The following is a 21,490-nucleotide window of genomic DNA, read 5'->3' as shown; positions in this document are numbered from 1 at the left end:
CAAAGAACTGCAAGAGGACAAAGGGAAAGTGACTTTTCCAGAAGAAAAGGATGATTCCTTTTCAGGAGGATCTACTCCTGAGGAATTTTAGGGCTAGGTTTTGCTTCAGACCCAGAAGGCTTTCATGGAATTTCTTATGCAAGTGGTCCATACCAACTTAAAATTACTGCATCCCATGTTCCCAGTCCTAAAGGTCATGGGATTGGGATCATGGGGCCTGCCACAGCAGCCTCAATTTTTCCCTGTACATCCTCCCAGGATGTGATTTACTTAAACTGGGCTTACCCTGAAAAGATGTTCGTTCTGTCAAAATGATTTTCTCAACAATAGTCAAGAGAAAGTGAGTTCACGAAGGAATGGATGCCTGCTGTGGAAATGGCAGTGTCCTATCTTAATAAGACTCTCACTGTATTTCAGGATGCATCTGACAAACATCTTAAGGCCTTATTCTCAACGCCTCTTTTGCTCTTGTAGGAGCAGCCTTACAGACTGAAGTTTTGGCTGTAGGAGTGTGTTAAAGCCTCAAAGTCTGGGCTCATTGGATGTTGAGAGGCTTGGGCAGATACTTGGAGTATTATCCTTGTACCCTTAGTTGGATGCCTCAATGGATGCCTTCATGGGCTCCATTCAACAGCTCTCTCATCTGGGTCTGTTGTCAGTGCAAACGTGCAAGGTTTTATGGCTGAAATGTTGGTCAGCGGAGTTACCATATAACAGGTTGACTGCTTACTTTTTCCTAGGTCAGTGTTTGTCCAGTCCTGCTTTGGATGATTGCATCCAAAAGGTGACTCTGGGTGAAGAGAGAAGTCAAAGCTCATGATACAAAGCCTGCTGCGCTTTCTACTTCCAAAATTGCATTTTTTGCTATTCACAAGCTTCGGGCTCTAAGCCCCAGTCCTAGGTTTGCAAGAAGACATGGACACTAGAGCCCTCTAAAGCAGTGTACAAATCCTTCTTATAATGAAGGGGCATCGTCACACATTCAGGTAGAGGGGATATTTGCAAGCCTGCATGGACATTTGAGATGGGTTTGTAACATAATGGCTCAATGCTACAAGCTGGAATTTCAGAGCTTTCTCCCCCTGTGATTTATGCTTTCAAATGTTTCTTTAAATCTGAACAGAAGGACTATCTCATTTTGGATACTAAATCAAAAGCTATCTTGGGGAGTGACCGTTCTATTTCATGAGAGTGAAAGGTTTCTACTCAAACCTATTCATGGTTCCGAAACCCAGCGGTGATGTCTGTCCCATCTGGCTCTTAAAGAGACTCAGTATGTTTCTCCAAGTGCAGATGTTGCAAATGGAATTGGTGTGTTTGCTGGTTGCCTCTCTCAAGCAGGGACATTTTCTAACATTTGTGGATAACAAGGATGATTATCTGCACATTCTAATATTCCTACCTCACCAATGGTTCCTAGGGTTTGCTGTAGACCATCACTTTAAATTTGCGGACATGTCTTTTTTGGCCTGTTCACTGCTCCCAGAGTATTCAGCAAGGTTGTAGCCTTGGTCTTAGGATCCTTAATCAGGGTATTTCTGTCAGGTTACATGGACGATTTGCTTTTGAGGGAGCAGTCTGCTCCACTTTTGGAACTCAGTGACTTGAATGGTGCAAACGCTGGTGTGTATGGGTTCTGAATTTTCTGAAGTTAGCCTTTAGTCCCATCTCAGAGGTTGACATATTTAGGTCTGATCCAGTACATCTTCCATCTGAGAACGGTCCTCCCCATGACAAAGGTCTTGCTCTCTCTGAAGTTGCTTTAAATTCTGACGAATCCCTCAATTTGACTTTGTATAAGGGTCCTAAGAGACGATAGCCACCTTCCATGCAATTCCCTTTGCCCAGTTTTATTCCAGGCACCTCCCAACTGAATGTCTTTTCAACATGGAAAAGGGGGGTACAGTTGTCGTATTCCCTGATGCAATTACACCCTAGATCGAAACTGTCTCTGGATTGGTGGATTTCCTTGTGAATGCTGCACAGTAGAAATTTTTTTTTTTCTGCTGTGCTGCAGGGTCCTGATGATGGACACCAGCCAGGGCAATATCTTGGTACAGGAGAAATTGCTGCCCATTACCATCCTGGAATTTGAAGGCGGGTTTGTCTTGGTCTGCTGCATTGGTTAGTGCACCTGGAGGGCTTCCCTCTAAAGGGTCAGTTGGACCATACCACAGCACTAACATACATAAATCATCAGGCGGTTTGGCTGCTCAGCTGGAAGCATATCCCATTCTGTTTTGGGTAGAATTCCATTTTGTCCAAATTGCCTGTGGGAAAAATTTGGCAGGTAGATTTTTCCAATAGCAAACCAAAACTTGTGCATACGAGCCTTCTAGCTTGGCTGTGAGTGTGTCCATAGACACCTACAGTGTGGCTCTGTCCCATCCCCTGCTCCCTCCCCACAGGATTTAACTGACAGCAGTGGGAGCCAATGGCCCCATTATGGAAATGTCATATTCGGAACCACTGGTTTCTAAGAGTGGAAAGAAACAATCCATAGGGGTAAAACCCAGGTGGGAAATAACATGAGTCAGTCTAGAGGGAGACTGGCAACAGGAGAGTTTTTGTTTGACTGCATCATTGTAAGTGTACCCACAGTGGTCTCCCCCTCAAGCCGAGCTTCCAAATCTACCATTACTTGTTGAATCTGATGGCTCATTTCTCAAACATACAGTTTAACAAACTTCAGCCTCGGAAGGATTTGCCTCTTAATGACCAGGCCATTTTTTGTGATATGACACTGCGATGCTTTAACTGACAATTACGATGTTATATCCAAACAAAATTGATGTCCTTTTCCCCCCAAATAGGGCTTTCTTTTGGTGATGTTTGATCACCTCTGTGGTTTTTATTTTTTGCCTTTATAAACAAACAGAGCGACAATTTAAAAAAAAAAAAACAAAAAAAACTTTTTTGCTATAATAAATACCCCCCCCCCCCAAAAAAAATGTATTCATCAGTTTAGGCCAATATATATTCTTCTACATGTTTTTGCTAAAGAAAATTGCAATAGGCATATATTGATTGTTTTGCATAAAAATATTGCGTCTACAAACTATGGGATAGATTTCGAATTGTTTTTAATAGTAACGGCGGCGATTTTTAGTAGGACTGCGACATTGCGGCGGACAAATCAGACCCCTAATTACACTTTTTGGGGACCAGTTATTACATTGATCAGTGCTATAAATATTCACTGATCAATGTAAAAATGACACTGGCAGTGAAGGGGTTAACACTAGGGGGCGATCAAGGGTGTTAACTTTGTTCCCTAGGTGTGTTCTAACTGTGGGGGGATGGGCTGCCAGGGACATGACAGATCACTGTTCCCGAACACTGGGAGCAGAAGATCTCTATCATGTCTCCTGTCAGAATGGGGATTCGCACAGGAGAGCCAACCTACCACTGAACAACAGCAGCTAATCGGCAAGTGGTTGAAGAGCAAAGTTCCACCTTTCTCTGGGATGGCTCATTCTACTAGGAGGTTTAGTGCTTCCTGGGCTATTTGACATCAGGCTTCAGTAGCTTGAGTTTGTAAGGTCTTCGGTTCATACTTTTACAAAGTTTTACCAAGTGAATGTTTGAGACTGAGGATGTGACCTGTGGTCAAAGTCCTGCAGTTTGCTGTGTGGGGTTCTAACCTGTCCTGGTTTCATTGTTTGGGGTCTGAGCTTGTTGCTATGTTGCCCTCCCCTCATATTCAGTGCTTTAGGACATCCCTATCATAATGGATATGCCCTCATGTACAATAAAGAAAATTAGACTTTTGTTTCACTTTTAAAATACTTTTCTTGGAGCACATCACAGGATCCCCCTCCTCATTTGTTGTTCATGGCTTTCTTAAAGCGGTTGTATACCCGCTGATGTGTTTTTTTTTTTTCCTACCTGCAAAGGAAAAGGCATCATGAGCTAGTATGCACCGCATACTAGCTCATTATGAAATACTTACCTTAGAACGAAGCCCCGACATTTGGTCCGATCCATGCCGAGGGAGCTGACATGTTCCCTCTGCGTTTCTTCCGGGTATTGCGGCTCCGGTGCTGTGAGTGCCGGAGCCGCGATATCGTCACTCCCGCGCATGCGCGCGGGAGGTTTCTTCCCGGCAGGGTCCGTCGTCTGTCGGGCTTTCAGCCGGGAATCCCCTGTGCGCATGCGCCGCTGCAGTCAGCGGCACATTGCGAGGGGAATATCTCCTAAACCGTACAGGTTTAGGAGATATTTTTTTTACCTACAGGTAAGCCTTATTATAGGCTTTCCTGTAGGTAAAAGTCCCAAAAAGGACTATACAACCACTTTAAGAACAAAAGCTATACCTAGCTGAGGGGAGGGGGTGTTATGTCTGGGAGAGGATTTTCTGTGTTTTTTTTTTTTTTTTTTGCCAGTGTCCTATCACTTGAAGGTGGCAGCATAACTGTATCATAATAGATATCAAGATACCCTGTGTCCTGTGATGTACTCCAAAAAAATGACTTTACAGGTACAACCCAATGTCCAAAAAAGTTGGGACTCTGTGTATAATCTACATAAAATAGCATGCATTGATTTTCAAATCTCCTAAACCCATATTTTATTCACAATAAAAAATAGAAAGCATATCAAATGTTTAAACAGGGAAAATTTACCATTTTAAGAAAAAAAAAAAAGTAATTTTGAGATTGGGGGCAGCAACACGTCTCGCAAAAGTTGGGACAGGGCCATGTTTACCATGGTATAGCATCTCCTCTTCCTTTACCAACAACATTTTGTAAATGTCTGTGAACAGAGGAGACCAGTTGCTGGAGTTTTTGGAGTAGACTCTTATCATATTCTTGCCTAATATAGGATTCATCTTTGGCATATTTTTCACTTTAAGATGAGCCAACTATTCTCATTTGGTGAAAGGTCTGGACAGCAGGCAGGACAGTTAAGCACCTGAACCCTTCTACTCTTCTACTACAAAGTCATAGATGTATTGTGCAGTTTAGCATTGTCCTGCTGAAATATGCAAGGCCCTGCCGTGCAAAAGACATCTGGATCAATTTAAAAATGTTCTAAATTTTAAAGTGATCTTATTTTTTTTTTTCCGTAAAATAGTTTGTTTAAACATTTAATATGCTTTCTATTGTGAATAAAATACGGGGTTATGAGATTTGCAAATAGTTACATTTTGTTTTTATGTAGACTTTACGTAGTGTCCCAACTTTTTTGGAATTGGGGTTGTAAACCAAAAATACCAATAACATTTTGTTGGAAAATTGTAGAAATGGTCTGGCAACAGACTCTCTTTAATGAGTATTAGTGGTTTAAAAGGTTGGCTGATTGTATAGACACCAGGTGGATGGTTCTTTATACCTTGCACTCTAGGATTTTTTTTTTTTTTACTGTGCCTACAGGTTTTCTGCTGACTTCACACAAAATAATAGCGCTGCACAGGGCAAAGTGAAAAGTTCTGGAGCACATATTGTGTTTTCAAGCAAGACAGACCTGCCAGCTCTAGTTGGTTGTCTGTAAATGGGCACTTATGGTGATGTAGTAGGCTAGACCACCTTGGCTTGAAAGTACTCTTACCCTTTGAAATACCGTCAAACACGCAGTCAAAGTATTCACGCCAATGGGTCATTATAACAGTATTTCTCTCGAGACAGATTCACTTTAATACTTGTATCTAGTGAGCCTGCATGGGAGCCTAATCACAGAGGGTGCAATAAGGTGATTTATGTTAACTGCAGTTGGAAATCTGTAGGGCCCATTCACAACTATGCATTGTGTTAACACATGCAATACATTTTAGTGCATTTCAGTGCATTTATTTTAAATAGACATGTCTGCTTTACCATGCACAAGGCAATTTTAGAACTGTTGGGGAGTGTTGGCAGCCCGTTTAGATAGGTGGCCCTCATACAACTTGTATTAACTTGCAACTTAATGTGTGACTGGATAGGTCTGAATGGGCCATTACTGTTTTAGTGAAATGTCCAGTGGGAACTCTACCACCCCTTTCCTCCTCCAAAAAGAAATGTAAAATAAAATCTATTCTCATTACTATCACTAGTAAAATTACCTCCCAGCTTATCCTGTTTTTTTGTTTAGGAAAAAGATGTATGATGAGACCGCAGTGGAAAGGGATGCCAGCAGAACTGTCTTCCAGGAACAGGCATTACTGCATGGCTTCTTGATGCATTCACTCAGAGGTAAAATGCCTTATACTGTCAGTTGGTTAGAAAAAATACAGATGTTTAACCACTTGCTTACTGGGCACTTAAACCCCCCTCCTGTCCAGACCTATTTTCAGCTTTCAGCGTTGTCGCACTTTGAATTGTACGGTCATACAACACTCTACCCAAATGAAATTATAATTTTCTCCCCACAAATGGAGCTTTCTTTCGTTGGTATTTGATCACCTCTATTTTTTGTTAAAAAAATTGAAAGACCAAATTAAAAAAAATATATATATTTTTTTATATTTTGTTATAAAATTGTGTAAACAGGTAATTTTTCTCCTTCATGTACGCTGATGAGACAGCGGTGATGGGCACTGATTACTTACACTGACAGGCAGCACTGCTAGGTGGCACTGATTGACACCACTGGTGGGCATTGATAGGTGGCACTGGTGGGCACTGGCAGGTGACAATAATAGGTAGCACTGGCAGGGGGTACTGAATGGCACAGGGGAGGCATCTTTACCTCCTTCCTCTTCGGAACGTATGTCCCTTTAACATAAGCTGGTGATCGGCTTTTTTTCTCCTCATGCTGTCAGCGTGAGGATGAAAAAAAACAATCACTGAACTTTTGTTTACATCGTGTGATCAGCTGTCATTGGCTGACAGCTGATCACATGGTAAGGGGCCAGGATCGGACCCTTACTAGGATTAGTGATCAGCCGAGCCTCCGTGACTCTGTGATCACAGCACGCACCCTGCAGGGCGCGTACACAGGGGAGGACATCCTATGACGGCCTCCCGGAAATTGAGGTCCGCACTGTAGCAGTCATTCGGCTATGGCCCGGACCTCAACTGGTTAATTTTTCTTTGTAATGCAGATTATAATAAACATTTATTTTAAGTATAAAAAAAAAATCCCATTTACAAATCTTTTCCTCATTCAGATTGACAAATTTCCAATTATTACACTGTGAAAATAGGAAAAACCGTAGGCAGGGTAAAGGACAAGGTTGAAAACCTCAATAATACAACATCTTTAGGAAAAAAAGGCTACTGTAAACATCTTCCTCCAGTCACTACAGTTTACCATTTTCTGTTTTTTAAAGTATAAAAGAGAAAAACCGTATTTCTATTTGTGAGAGACTAGAAAGAAAAAGTGTTACTAGTCAGAAAATTGATGCTGATTCTGGTTTCTACAGATACAAGGAACCTATTGGTTCCGTTTTTTTCTGGCTTTAAGTTAACAAATATTTTTCTCCATGAATATACCTTCCTGTGCAATTATAATTTGCTACATTTAACACAAAAATAGTATTCTGCGTTGCTTTTAACCAGCACCTATATATCAACTAGTTTATTATTTTATCGAAGGATTCTTCAATCAAATATTCAATGAATTCTTCATGGTCTTCTAATACAACAATAGAAGCAGTGCATCTTAATCAATGTAACCTCAGTAAAACTGTGGGAGCTGTACCAGTACCCCATGCCATGACAGGGGTGGCCTATAATGTTTCTTCACGGGATCCTACATGGACGGCCACCTTTGCACTTTGTGCACTGTGTGTAGTCAGCCGCCGAGTGCTATACAGGTGCGAGGTCATGCTCCATCTCTGGGGAACCCAAACCCTAAAGACCTATTCAGTGGTATGCTTACCATGATGGGTAAAACTTGGACCCTATATAGGGCCCAGTGTCATGGACAGGTGATTTAGGATCACCTTGTAGCTCTGACCATTACTGTTAAAACGGGCTGTGTTTGTAATGTATTATCTCAGCAAAAACTTTTCAAACTTAACATTGAAACTTACTGCAAACTTCTTCCAGACATATTTACCCTGTATTCGGCACCCTACTCCGTTTAATACCCCACAGAAGATTTCCTTTACCTGTAGCCATGGCAGAAATTAAGTGAAATGGAGCCATGGCAAAAGCTCAGGCCCATACAACATTCAACCTCAAAGTGGTGATGCTTCTTTCGCACCAGAGCAGAACCTGATTCCAACACCGATCGCTGCACCAGATTGTAGTTCTATTTCAAGCATGCAACAAGCAGCCTACCTGATAAAAGCAGATTTTTTTTTTGTAACAATTTCTTGGACAACAAACGACTTTAATACAGCCATCGATGTCCAGGGCTTAAAAACACCAGCCACTTTCTCCAGCTGCACAGTCTCTACCTGAATCACAGCCTAATATGCCCTCCCTAAAAGACACAGAAAGGAATAAGTGGACCCAGAGGCAGTGTTAGAAGAAGCTGTGGAAGATTTTTCACCCCCACACTCCTATATGCCCGGTATGGCAACTTTCCACAAATTGACACAAATGTCCAGAATTGCTCTAATCTCCATTCACATGCGCAGAATCGTATCACTCAAGTCCTGGTAAGCTACAGCTGACTGTAAAAGACACCTCCAATGTATGCTCTTTGAAGGAGGCTGTCTTTTTGATGAGACAGTTGACAAATTTATCAAGGATGTCAAAGAAGAGAAGGTTCTTCTTACATATCAGAAGATACCAGCCTGCCTCCCCATTTCCTCCAGGAACCTCCACCTCTTCAAAATTTAGAGCCCCTAATTGCTATCTCCAGGATTCAACTCGGTCATATTTGCAGAATGCCCTGAATCAGTTCTTGTCCAAGGGAGTAGTTGTGCAAGTACTCCCACAGGACAGAATCAAATGATTTTATTCAAGCCTGTTCACGGTACCAAAGTCCAATAGTGGTGGTCCTCCTATTCTGGACCTAAAATCCTTCAAATATTAAATTTCAAAAATATTGGCTGGAATATACAAAATCAGTTATTGCCTCTCTGAGACAAGGAGAATACATGGCATCTGTAGATATCCAAGATGCTTATCTGCATATTCTCATTTATCCACCTCATCAGGGATTTCTATGTTTTGCAGTAGGAGATAATCACTTCCAATTTTTCACACTGCTTTGTTGCCTATCCTCTGCTCCTGGAGTCTTCCCAAAGATCCTAGTATGTCTTCTTGCCTTTCTCAGAACTCAGCTTCCAGTTCACAGGTAATCTAGACGTCCTTCTCCTAGGGACTCCTCTGCCTTCAAGCTGAAAACATCCAAAAGACAATTGAGATGTCCCAGGCATTGGGTTGGGTATACTAGAATATGTGGGTCTGATCCTGGACACATTCCAAGTTTTTCTTCCGCAGAAGAAAATACTCTCTCAGAACTTACGCTCAGAAATTGCCCTCAGGTAATTTCTCTGTGAAAATCCTTGGCCTAATGGTATACTCTATTTGAGGTTGTTTCATTCATTCAATTTCATTTAGGATCCCTTCAGCACAACATCATGCTGACCTGGAAAGGCCATGATCCTTCTCTAGACTTAGTCATGCTCCTGTCCAGACAAGCAAGGAATTCACTAGCTTGGTGGACCCTCAGCCCAGCTATATCTGGTCCCTCACCATACACGTAGCATGGAAAAGCAATTATTTGAGTAAATATAGATTGCTTAATACCTTTTTCTCATCAGCAGTACATAGTAGTCTTGTTACTTCTATCAGTGTCAGGGCGAGCACTGGTTAAAGCTTGTAGGAGGAGTTTTCATTCTCCTCTGACTGTCCTATGAGGTGCACGAACCGTGCCGATTACATGCACCCTCCACCCCCCCCCCCCCCCAAAAGAACTCTCCTAGCAATACACTCCAAATGAGCATGTGCAAGAGTGCGTCTTAGGACTCTGTTCATTTATCAGCAGATGTTTTGGGGACAGTAAAAGAAGGTGAGGGTCAGAGAAGACAGGATCAAACAGCCTTTTTACACAATTAACCCCTTAGGTTTCACAGTGAGTATAACAATCATGCTTTACTGACTGATTTCACTGTTGTGTGTTTAGTAACACTTTAACAATGGGGAAGTCTTCCCTTCCTCATCACTATTCTGCTACACTGAACCCCTCTTCTGCAATGACACCCACTCATGGGTATAGGGTTCATGGCTGTGGCCTACATCAACCATCAAGGGGGCACCAGGAGTCATGCTGCCTTGAAGGTAGCAAGCCATGTCATCTCGTGGACCGAGATTCACTCTCCAATCTCTGATGTCCACATCCCAAAAGTGGACAACTGAAAGGTGGATTACATCAGCCATCTCCACCTGGACCAACATCTTCAGTCCATCATTGCTCAATGGATAAGACAACTCCTTGCTAGAGCTTACCCTCTGAAGAAAACAACGGCTTAGTTAGTGTTTTTTTCCTGAGTATTTGGGTAGCTTTGTAAGGCTAGCACCTGGTCATCTGTTCATACAATCACAAAGTTTTACCAGGTGCACGTCAAATCTTCTGTAGATGCCGCTTTCTTACGACACCCTGAAGTTGGGTCTGTTGACCTTTGTTGTTAAGCCTGTTGGCACAGTTTCTCTTTGCCTAGTACAGTACAGCACACAGACCACCGTACCTTTTTACTTAGTTAATGTGCTTTGACTGCTACAACATTTAAGGTTAAAAGGGATGTGCCAAGGTAACATGTCATCAAAAGCTTTGCCAGTATTCAATCACCTGCAGATATGAGCTTACACCCTATGAATATTCAGTTTGTGTCCTGTACTGTACTCCAAGATATGGAGTTTACAAGTAAGTCAAAACTCCTTTTCTTAATTTTTGTCTGCTTCCCTTTACAAAAACGAATAATATATATATATATATATATATATATATATATATATATATATATATATATATATTGAACTAGGTACCGTAATAAAAAACAAAACTACAGGTTCTTGGATGATCTTTGATTTATGTCTTTTTTGCAACCTTTATCGTTTAAATTTTCTAAAGTACTTTGATAATTAAAAAAATAAAAAATAAAAAATGTTTATAGAAAAAAATATGCTTTCTTTGCCACTTCTTATTGCCAGACACTTGTGGAGGTTGTACCTGAAGGAAACTTTCTCAGTGTGACCTAGGTAATCGGGTCTGAACTAGAATTTGCTCTAGTGATGCAGGCGGTTTCCTCTATTCTGTTTAGTAGAGGTTAACATTATATAGTGGAGTAGATAAAAACAGGCATAACATTTGAAGGTGTTTTCCTGCAAAAGTTCTTCGTACCATTGCATGGAGACTAGATACACATTTTAAACAGTTGTATTTATTTATTTTTTCATTTTAATAGAAGTAGGACTAATGAAGGCAAGAAGTCCTTAGTGATAGCCTTATAATTCTTTTTAATCTCTGACACCTTAACCACTTCAGCCCCGGAAGGAATTACCCCTCTAATAACCAGGCCATTTCTTGCTATACGGCACGTCGCTTTAACTGACTATTGCGCAGTCATGCAATGTTGTATCCAAACAAACTATGTCCTTTTTTTCCCCACAAATAGAGCTTTATTTTGGTGGTATGTGATCACCTCTGCAGTTTTTATTTTTTGCGGTATAAACATATTCATCGACCGACACAGCTCCTCTCTTAGCCATTGGGTTGTTATGCCCTATTACTAGGAGATACTAGGCATTGGTTGTACTACAACACTCAGAACTTAGTTCCGCCCCTTGGGCAACAACCCTCCACCCTGCCATGCAGTCATCAGTTTTATTCTGCCTAGTGAAGGAGAAGGACCTAGGAACCCAGCGAGCCCATCGGTCCGTGCTTTTTTTTTTTTTATGCAGAAGTGTGACTTTTTGCACAAGATGAATGATCCTTTGATCTACTATCAACAGCCGGCTGGGTGACAGGCTGGATGCCCGTATCCTTGTAGTCTCCCCAGTCCGGCCATCGAGCGTGTGCAGGCCGCAGCTACCCGCTCGGCAGGCCACGACGAAACCTCAGCTCCAGAGGTGGTCGGTGAGCTTTTTATGCTCAGTGACATACATATGACCGGGCTACTGATGTCTGCGTCACAGTATGCTGGGCCAACAGCCACCCTGTACTTGTCTGTGATGGAATGTCTCCCTGCTTCAGCTGGACATTCCCTGGGATATCGATTTGGGGGTCCCTCACCTCCCTCTCTTCTCTCCCCTGTCCCTATCTCCCCCCCCCTCTCTGGGGAGATGCTGAGTGTGTGTGTGTCTATGCAGGGGCTTTCTGTGGGGGCTCTCATCTGGGGGGAGGGGGGGCTGCGCTGGTTAGCGGTGTCCTGGGTCCTGTTCTTCATGCCCCCTGCTCTCACAACCATTTTCTCCGTGTTTTAGGTCTTTGTTCTGGACACTGGGCAGCCATTTTATTGAAGCCTAAGCACACTTCCGAGCGGTTTTGGCACTATTTGCAGCTGCTGCCATGACAGCGGCAGTAAGGAGGGTAGGACTGTCACTGTCCTAAGTCCCCTTAGGGTGGCAGACAGAGTAGGGTCAGCATGGCTTCAGAAACAGGTGTTTCTTCCCCTGAAATCTAGGCAATTGCAACCGGGTCACCTGCAGATTGCGCAGTGCCCATGGACACCCTGATTGCGGTCCTCAATTTGTTCGTTGCCAAGATGGAGGCGGTGCGTGGGAAGAAAGGTGCAATAAAGCGGCCCCTGTCCTCTGGGGAGAGCTCTGACACAGACTCGGGTCCTGCTGAGGCTGGTGACCCCTGCTCTGTCTTGTCAGACGACGCTGACCAGGACAGTGAGGATGAGTCCCCGTCCGGGACCGTGCATGACAAATCGATTGTTGGAGCACTTATCACAGCTGTGCGTGATACCCTGAAGATTCAGGAGCCAGCAGATCCCTCTGCTGATGTACCGGTCCCTTTTGGGTCCCGCAAGCCAGCACGTTCACCTAAGGTGTTCCTGTATCTGACTTATTTTGACAAGTACATTTACAAGGAATGGGGTCGCCTGCAACGGACCTTTTCGGTCCCCAAATACATGGCGGTGCGTTACCCTTTTGAGGAGAACCTTCTCAAAAAATGGTCGGCTCATCCAGTCGTGGACCCCCCAGTATCCAGGTTAAAGTAACCACGATCCCAGTTGAGGGGACTTCTGCATTCAAGGATCCCACGGACAGGAAGGCCGAGGCAGTGGCTCGTTCCTTGTTTACGGTTGTGGGGTCAGCCGTTCGACCAGTACTGGCATCCGCACTTGTGTCGCACGCACTGAGTGGGAAAAACTTTTGCACCACGAATTGGGAAAGCAACAGGCTTCTCCTCTGTGTGGAACTAGCAGGCAAATTAGTGCAAGGCCTCAAGTATGTCTGTGACGTGGCTTCAGTGTCAGCTGTCGTGCTGAGGCGCCTGATTTGGCAAAAAAGCCATGATGGATCTTCCCTTCCTTGGCGACTGGCTCTTTGGAGCTTCGTTGGATGACATTATTAAAAAATGCCACCGGTGGTGCCTTCCGGAGCTTCGACAAAACGTCCCCAACCTGACAGGACAATAACAGATGGACAAAAACGTCCCTGGAACTGCAAGCCTACCAAGTCTGCGAATAAAAGTGCTACCGCATGAAGGTTTGCCCCCACCCATGTCTCGCGTGGGAGGTCGCCTTCGGGAGTTTGCAGCCCGGTGGTCCCCTCGTTTATCCGACCAATGGGTCTGCGATCTGATTTCCTCAGGCTACAAGATATTTTCTCTCTTGGCCGCCAAACAGATTCTTCCCCTCCAGCATACCCATATCCCGGCTTGCCGGGAGGCCCTCTTTGGGGCAGTAAGGGACCTGCTGAGTCGCGGGGTGGTTGTACCGGTTCTGGAATCGGAACGTTTCCCGGGATTCTACTCAAATCTGTTTGTAGTTCCCAACAAGGAAGGGGTACGTCCAATCTTGGACCTAAAAGCCCTCAATCACTTTGTAAAAGTGCAGAGGTTCAGAATGGAATTAGTTTGCTTAGTAGTCCCTGCACTCCATAAAGGGGACTCCCTGGCGTCCTTGGACATTCAGGATGCATACCTGCACATACCCATATGCTTTCGGCATCAAAAGTTTCTGCGGTTTGCAGTCGGGAAGCCCACCAGTTTGTGGCTCTTCCTTTTGGTCTGGCATCAGCCCCCCGAGTCTTTACCAAGGTATTGGCTCCAGTTTTGGCGTTGCTGCGGCAATGTGGGATCGCGATCGTGGGATACCTAGACAATCTCCTCCTGAGAGCATCTTCAGCCTCAGAGTTAGAGGAGGATGTGGCGATCACCATACAGACCCTGCAAGAATTTGGGTGGCTGTTGAACCTAAAGAAGTCGATGGTTGTGCCGACCCAGCTTCTGGAGTACCTGGGTTTACTATTGGACTCCAGGGAAGCGAGGGTCTTTCTCCCCTCAGACAAATTGCAGACTCTCGGATCTGCGGTCAAACTACTGATGAACCGCAAGTGGTCGTCGCTCCGCTTTTTCATGCGAGTACTGGGGCTCATGGTAGCCTCCTTCGAGGCAGTACCTTATGCCCAGTTCCACACCAGAGTCCTGCAGAAGGAGATTTTGACAAAATGGGGCAAATCTCCGTTGTCCCTGGATCGACAGATTCAGGTGAGCCAGCCAGTCAGGGACTCTCTGATCTGGTGGTTGAGGTCCCCGGTGATTCAGTCCGGAAAATCGTTCCTTCCTCTGCAATGGACGGTGATCACTATGGACGTCAGTTTCTCAGGCTGGGGTGGAGTGATGGGGATTCAGTCGGCTCAGGGCCTCTGGTCGACTGAAGAATCCAAGTTGCCGATCAATCTGCTCAAATTGAGAGAGATCAGGCTGTGCCTCCACACGTGGTTGACGTGTCTTCAAGGACGTCCGACCAGGATACAGCCAGACAACGCCACGGCTTTGGTGTACATAAATCACCAAGGGGGAACAAGAAGCTCAGCCGCTGCTCGGGAGGTCGCTCACATACTTCGGTGGGCAGAGCGACACCTTCCGGCCCTGTTAGCCATTTACATCCCGGGGCTGGAAAATTGGCAGGCAGACTATCTGAGTCGTCAGATGCTGGACCCAGGAGAATGGGCATTGCATCCGGAGATATTCAGGCTGCTGTGCCTGAAATGGGGCACACCACATGTGGATCTATTGGCCTCCTGTCTCAATCGGAAGGTGCCAAGATTTGTGTCCAGGACAAGAAATCCGTGGGCAGACGCGCTGGTGGCTCCGTGGGCTCAGTACCAGCTGATCTACGCCTTTCCTCCACTGAAACTATTGCCACGTCTGCTGCACAGAGTGGAAGCCAAGGGGATTCCAGTAATCCTGGTTGCCCCAGATTGGCCTTAGCGGCCCTGGTACGCAGACCTGGAGCGTCTGGTGGCAGACGCTCCCTTGCGACTGCCATTGCGAGAGGACCTACTGTCTCAAGGTCCAATCTTTCACCCTGCTTTACCATCACTTGCTTTAACGGCATGGCTATTGAGAGCCAGGTGCTGAGGAACCGGGGTCTGACGGACTCCGTGATTCCTACTATGTTGAGGGCGTGGAAATCATCTTCACGGAAGATATACCATCGTACCTGGAAGGCCTACATCTCCATGTGTGAGGAGAAAGGATGGCATGCACGCTCCTTTTCTATATCCAGGATCCTGCTTTTTCTTCAGCAGGGAGTAGACCAGAAGTTGGCGTTAAAGTGGTAGTATGGTCAATTTTTTAACTTTTACCTACAGGAAAGCCTATAATAAGGCTTACCTGTAGGTAAAAATATCTCCTAAACCTGTACGGTTTAGGAGATATTCCCCTCGGTATGCGCCGCTGACTGCAGCGGCGCATGCGCACAAGGGGGTTCTCTCCGTGAAAATCCGGCAGCGCTCGTGCGGCCGGACTGAAATCTCGCGCGCGCATGCGCGGGAGTGACGATATCGCGGCTCCGGCCACTCACAGCGCCGGAGCCGCGATACCCGGAAGAGACGCCGAGGGAGCATGTCGGCTCCCTCGGCGTGGATCGGGCCAGATGTCGGGGCCTCGTTCTAAGGTAAGTATTTCATAATGAGCTAGTATGCGGTGCATACTAGCTCATTATGCATTTTGCTTTGCAGGTTTAAAAAAAAAAAAAATTGCGGGTTTACTACCGCTTTAAGCACCATTAAGGGGCAAATTTCAGCCTTGGCTGTCTTTTTTTCAGCGACCCCTGGCAATTTTTGCCTAGTTCTCCTAATGGCAGGCTAACAAACCCATTTAGTTACAGAGAGGAGCTGTGTCGGTCGGTGAATTACAGAGAAAAGGATTTTACGGTGAGTACGGTAAACCTTCAGTTACCAGCATTAGACAGAGTACTCTTGTCACACTCTAACACACTCTACCCACAGTGAAATCGATCTTTTCCTAGCTTCCCATTGCTTGTCGAGTTTGTAACCGCTATCTTAGATACCACTATCTTATAGTTGATCTTCGTTCTTTTTTCTCAGATCATTCCTTGATCCTCTTTTCCATTCAGGAGGAGATACTTCTAGTAATTAAATCATTACTATCTGGAAAGATTCTGGGTCCTGACATTTTATGCCTTTAAGAAAACAATTTAAAGAATTCCTAGCTCCTATCTTAAACTCTATATTTAATGCCTTATCTGAATCCTTTTCCTCCCGATGCCAAATTTCAGGAAGCCTATATCGCCCTAGTATCCAAAAACCAAAAAAATGAACCTCTGTGCTGAAGCTACCAACAACCAATCTCCCTAATCAATGTAGACTTCAAGATTTATACAAAAATATTATTGGATAAGCTTAAATATCTTATCTGGCCCAATAAGCCCAAGAGGGAAATTTCAAAACTCTGACCAGGTGGTATAGAAGCCCGGCCATATTACATAAGACTATACCATTGATTCCTGGAGGTGTGGGAGTCAGGTAGCACACACCTACACTTGTGCTAGTCCTGTTTCCATGTCAGGCCTTTCTGTAAATCTGTTTTTCAATTATCTCACCAAGTTATGAGTAGAAACCCCAGAAGTAGCTCGCTTATCAGTTATACATGGGTCAATCGTGAAGATAAAGAAGGAATTATTTTGTCTCCTAAAATTAGCAGATCATGTGTTGATCTCCAGACACTGGATAACGACCACCATACCTATTAGGGAATCAGTTCCTGAAACTGTAGTACACCTGGATCAACTTTTTGAATTCTGTGAAACTACTACACTTCTTCTAACCGGATCATGGTCTTTTGATTAACATCATCACTAGGCTGAATCAACCTTGCTGGGTAATCCCCCCCCCCCCCCCCTTTATTTTGTTAACTTTTCCCCTGCCCTTTTCCCTTCCCAGCCTTACCTCTCCTAATTAGTGGCTCTCCATTCATATTTAGTATTTTCTTTTTAGGAGGCAGCACTTGATGTCTTCAGGCCCCTTTATCATCCCAGTTGTCATCCTGGACTTTGCACTATTTAACCGCTGCCTAACTATATCTTCTTCCTTTCCAGAGGTTGCCAGGAGGTATCCTGGGCTTGACACCTCCTTTTGTGTTTGCGACCTGCACATTTTTTGTAACCGATAACGATAATTTGTAGAGAACAGCTGAACAGACTATAACGGTACCAGAGAGGACGATAACCAGCAGTTTCTATAATATTGTCTTTATTACAAAAATTTTCATCTATACATAACATATTATGTATACATAACATATTATGTATAGAGACAGGAGGCCAATAGAACCAGCGTTTTTGTGGTTTTATGAATAATATGTTATGTATAACATACTGTACACATACTTACATTACCTACATACATACAGAGAAGGACCACTTGCACGCATCTAAGGTGAATCAGTAGATGGAGGAAGGGCTGGTGTGCCGTATGTCCTTTGGAAGTGGCTTAGTATGTGATGCCATTATGTCATACAGGAAGATATAACTAGATAGTCCTATTATGAAGGAAAATGAGAAAAACACTAGTTGGCCATGTGTGAGCAGCTAGGCAAGTACATTACAACACAGACCAGCAGAAGAGATATACCGTATATACTCGAGTATAGGTCGATCCGAATATAAGCCGAGGCCCCTAATTTACCACAAAAAAAATGGGAAAACGTATTGACTCGTGTATAAGCCGAGGGTGAGACATGCCTGTCCATCCCTGTGTGTCCATCCCTGTGTGTCCGTCCATCCCTGTGTGTCCATCCCTGTGTGTCCATCCATCCCTGTGTGTCCATCCCTGTGTGTCCGTCCATCCCTGTGTGTCCGTCCATCCTTGTGTGTCCATCCCTGTGTGTCCGTCCATCCCTGTGTGTCCGTCCATCCCTGTGTGTCCTTCCATCCCTGTGTGTCCAGCCCTGTGTGTGCAGCCTTGTGTGTCCCGAGCCTGTGTCCCGAGCCTGTGTCCTTCTGCACATATGGCGGCCATGCCAGGATCGCCGCACCTCTTCTCGTCTTACAGACGGCGGCCATTCCAATGTTCAAAAGCCGCGCCTCCGTCTGTGATAGGCGGAACACTCAATTTCCCAGCAGTCTGTGTTCCGCCTATCACGGACATCCTCTCATCCTCGTCCGTAGTATGAGGATGAGCGGATGTCCGTGATAGGCGGACCACTGACTGCTGGGAAATTGAGTGTTCCGCCTATCACAGACCGGGAGGCGCGGCTTTTGAATAGTGGAATGGCCGCCGTCTGTCTGCTCGACACGCTGATCGGGTAGACAGACGGCGGTGACTCGAGTATAAGCCGAGGGGGGCACTTTCAGCCTAAAAAAAAAGAGGCTGAAAATCTCGGCTTATACTCGAGTATATACGGTAACACTTACTAGACATTTAAACACTAAAGCATGAGGCCCAGACTAAGCGATAACTGCAAGTATCACGATATTCATTTCCATGCAGGACAGCATGATCTATAATATCCAATGAATACAGATCCAGCATTACAATTGTATATGATATTCCTTTTGCTAATAAAAAAAAAAGTCTAGTAATAAAATTCATAGACATTAGTCTATACCTAAATGATGTTCAGCATAATAACCTCCGGCTGTACTCGTATCTCAGGGATTAAAATCTCCCATATGTGTATATTCATGCAGGACAGAACCTATAAGCCACAATAACTAAAGAAATGTAATGTTAAAGAAAGTAAAACACAGGGTATTATATAATCAAAGTCAGAAACAACTGTAAATATTTTTAATGATTTATTTGGGAAGGTTAGTAACCTAAAGCTGACCTTGCCTTTTTTGGCAAAGTTAAGTACCTCATGTGTGGGTGCCACAGGGCTTTGCCAGCTACAGTTGGGGTATTACAAAATGGTCCCAATTATTATTGCTCCACCCTCCATTTCATGATGAGTTGCTCCAGCTGTTTCTGCACTCCTGCACATCTCCTTCCTGCTCCATTCATACAAAAAAAGTCTGTCTATCTAGAGGTATCCAGTCTATTTTATAGCTGCCTTTTAGAAACCAGTACCATTTTTTTTTTTTTTTTTTCCCATAGTAAGGAAGTGAACACCATTATCTAATTGGTATGACATTTCTTCTCCACTTTAAGGCTCGGGTGACTAACCCAACTTTCAGCGCAACTTTGGAGTCTGACTTTGATGCGGCTTTGATACAACTTTTTACACTCTGTGGCATTGAAGCCTTATCAAAGTTGGATCAAAGTAGTATACGTTGAATTTTACATCATCCGACTTGGGGTCTCCCAAGTTGGATCTTATGTGGCATCAGTGTGAACAGAGATTAAAAATAGAATTCTGTCCCTTAGCCAGAAGTTTGGACAGATCAAATGGTCTATATTCCAGCTCCCCTTTGTACAAATATAGTATTAACGTACTTCCTTTTGAAAAAATAAAAAAGCTTTCCATTTGTTCTACAAACGCTTACCTCCCTTCTTCATGACTGTTTCAAAACACTTCATCCTTACTTCTGCTTCACTTCCTGGACAGACATATTATTATTATTTTTTTTTTTATGTCTTTTTAGTATTTTTCAATAAAAGAACCCAAAAAAGAGACCAAACAATTAAACATACATTGGTCTTACATGGTGTCGTTGTGATCCTTGCAGGGATCTTACTTTTACATTTTTATTCATACATATCAAGCATGAAGTAGAGATTATTATAATAGTTAACAGCAGCACAGTTCACTGGGTCACGAGGTAGTGCAATTCACAGTTGAACATGATATGATAACACATTATGGACTCATTGTGTACACTCGGCACCCACTTTTGAGCTATTTTGTGCTCATGTTCTATTAGGAGGCCTCTGAAGCAGTGGCGGGATCTGCCAGCCATTTAGACCAGACCTTGTCGTATTTGCTGGGGCAGCCTCTGTTGGCATATATGTCTTTATATAGAGGTAAGCTATTATGGATTAGTTGTTTCCACAGGGAGAGAGGAGGGGGGGTTGATTTGTGCCAACTAAGGGCTGTGGCTTTGCGGGCATAGAACAGGAGCAATTCCACCCGCACGCATCCTGCAATCGTGGGAATTAGTTGTTCTATCAGGCCTAAATGCAGATTGCCATTGATGATTGTAGTGGCACAGAAGTGATTTGCATGATAAAGTCTAATATCTCCCTCCTCCAGTACCCGACGATTGCCGGGCAGGTCCAGAAGATATGGGTGAAGTCACCAGGAATCCCACCACATCGCCAACACCCGGGGGGGGGGGGGGGGGGGGTCGGGGTTCATTTTGTGTAGTCTGAGGGGTGAAATATGCCCGGTGGACTATCTTGAATTGGATGAGGCGATCTCTGAGAGACCAGGGTGCTAAATGGGAAGTCCCATATGTCACCCCAGTCTTTGTTGTCAACATCGGGGATGTCATGGGACCATTTAGATCTTAGCTTTTCCAAAGTCGGGAGAGAGGTGATAATCAAATGTGAATATAATTGAGAAGTGAGTTTTTTCACACAATCTGACCTAAGGAGATCCTCTAGTGAAGATTGGATCCGTTGAGCAGGGGAGTTGGAGAATTGGCAACCAAAGGCATGGGAGAGTTGAAGGAATCTAAAAAAAAATAGGATTGTGGTATGTTAAAATCAGTTCAGTTCAGTTTGGAAAGTGGGACTAGGGATTGGCTGGAGACAATCTGTGTCACCTTTTTGATGTTTACTTCCTGGACAGACTTTAAAGGGGCGTTCCGGCCGCTATTTATTTTTTTTTTTTAAGTCAGCAGCTACAAACACTGTAGCTGCTGACTTTTAATAAGGACACTTATCTGTCCAGCGAGCCCACAATGGGGGCCACCTGAGGCCCATCCATCCATCGGATCTACTGCTGGTGCCTCCATCTTAACGAAGGGAAACTGGCAGTGGAGCCTTGCAGCTTCACTGCCCATTTCCTACTGCGCATGCCGAGTCGCGCGGCGCTTTGTGAATGACCCCGTTGTTTTCTGGGACACACACATGTCCCAGAAGGCAACGGGCCGCTTGCCGAAGAGGAGTAAGCGCCGCGGTATAGGAAGAGGCAGATTAGGAAGACTGCCTAGCAACAGCGGTTTCAGGTTAGAAAAAAAAAAAACATTTTTTTAAAAATTTTTAAAAGAATTTTAATGCCATTTTTTATTTCAGGGTGGCCTTCC

General features: G+C 44.3%; 1 protein-coding gene across 1 annotated transcript in view; it reads left to right on the top strand.

Annotated features, from left to right (window-relative positions):
• The window catches only part of GPAT2 (glycerol-3-phosphate acyltransferase 2, mitochondrial), a 206,570-nt gene that overhangs the window by 105,604 nt on the left and 79,476 nt on the right, over positions 1–21,490 (top strand). The window contains 1 exon segment of the mRNA XM_077469522.1: positions 6,073–6,173. Coding sequence (XP_077325648.1) covers positions 6,073–6,173 — 101 coding nt within the window.

This window comes from Lithobates pipiens, unplaced genomic scaffold, assembly GCF_037356315.1.
Source record: "Lithobates pipiens isolate NorthernLeopardFrog02 unplaced genomic scaffold, aLitPip1_a1.2 Scaffold_8, whole genome shotgun sequence".
In the NCBI taxonomy this organism is placed as follows: Eukaryota; Metazoa; Chordata; class Amphibia; order Anura; family Ranidae; genus Lithobates; species Lithobates pipiens.
The sequence above is the reverse complement of the archived record's forward strand: the minus strand, read 5'-3'. Positions and strand labels throughout refer to the sequence as shown.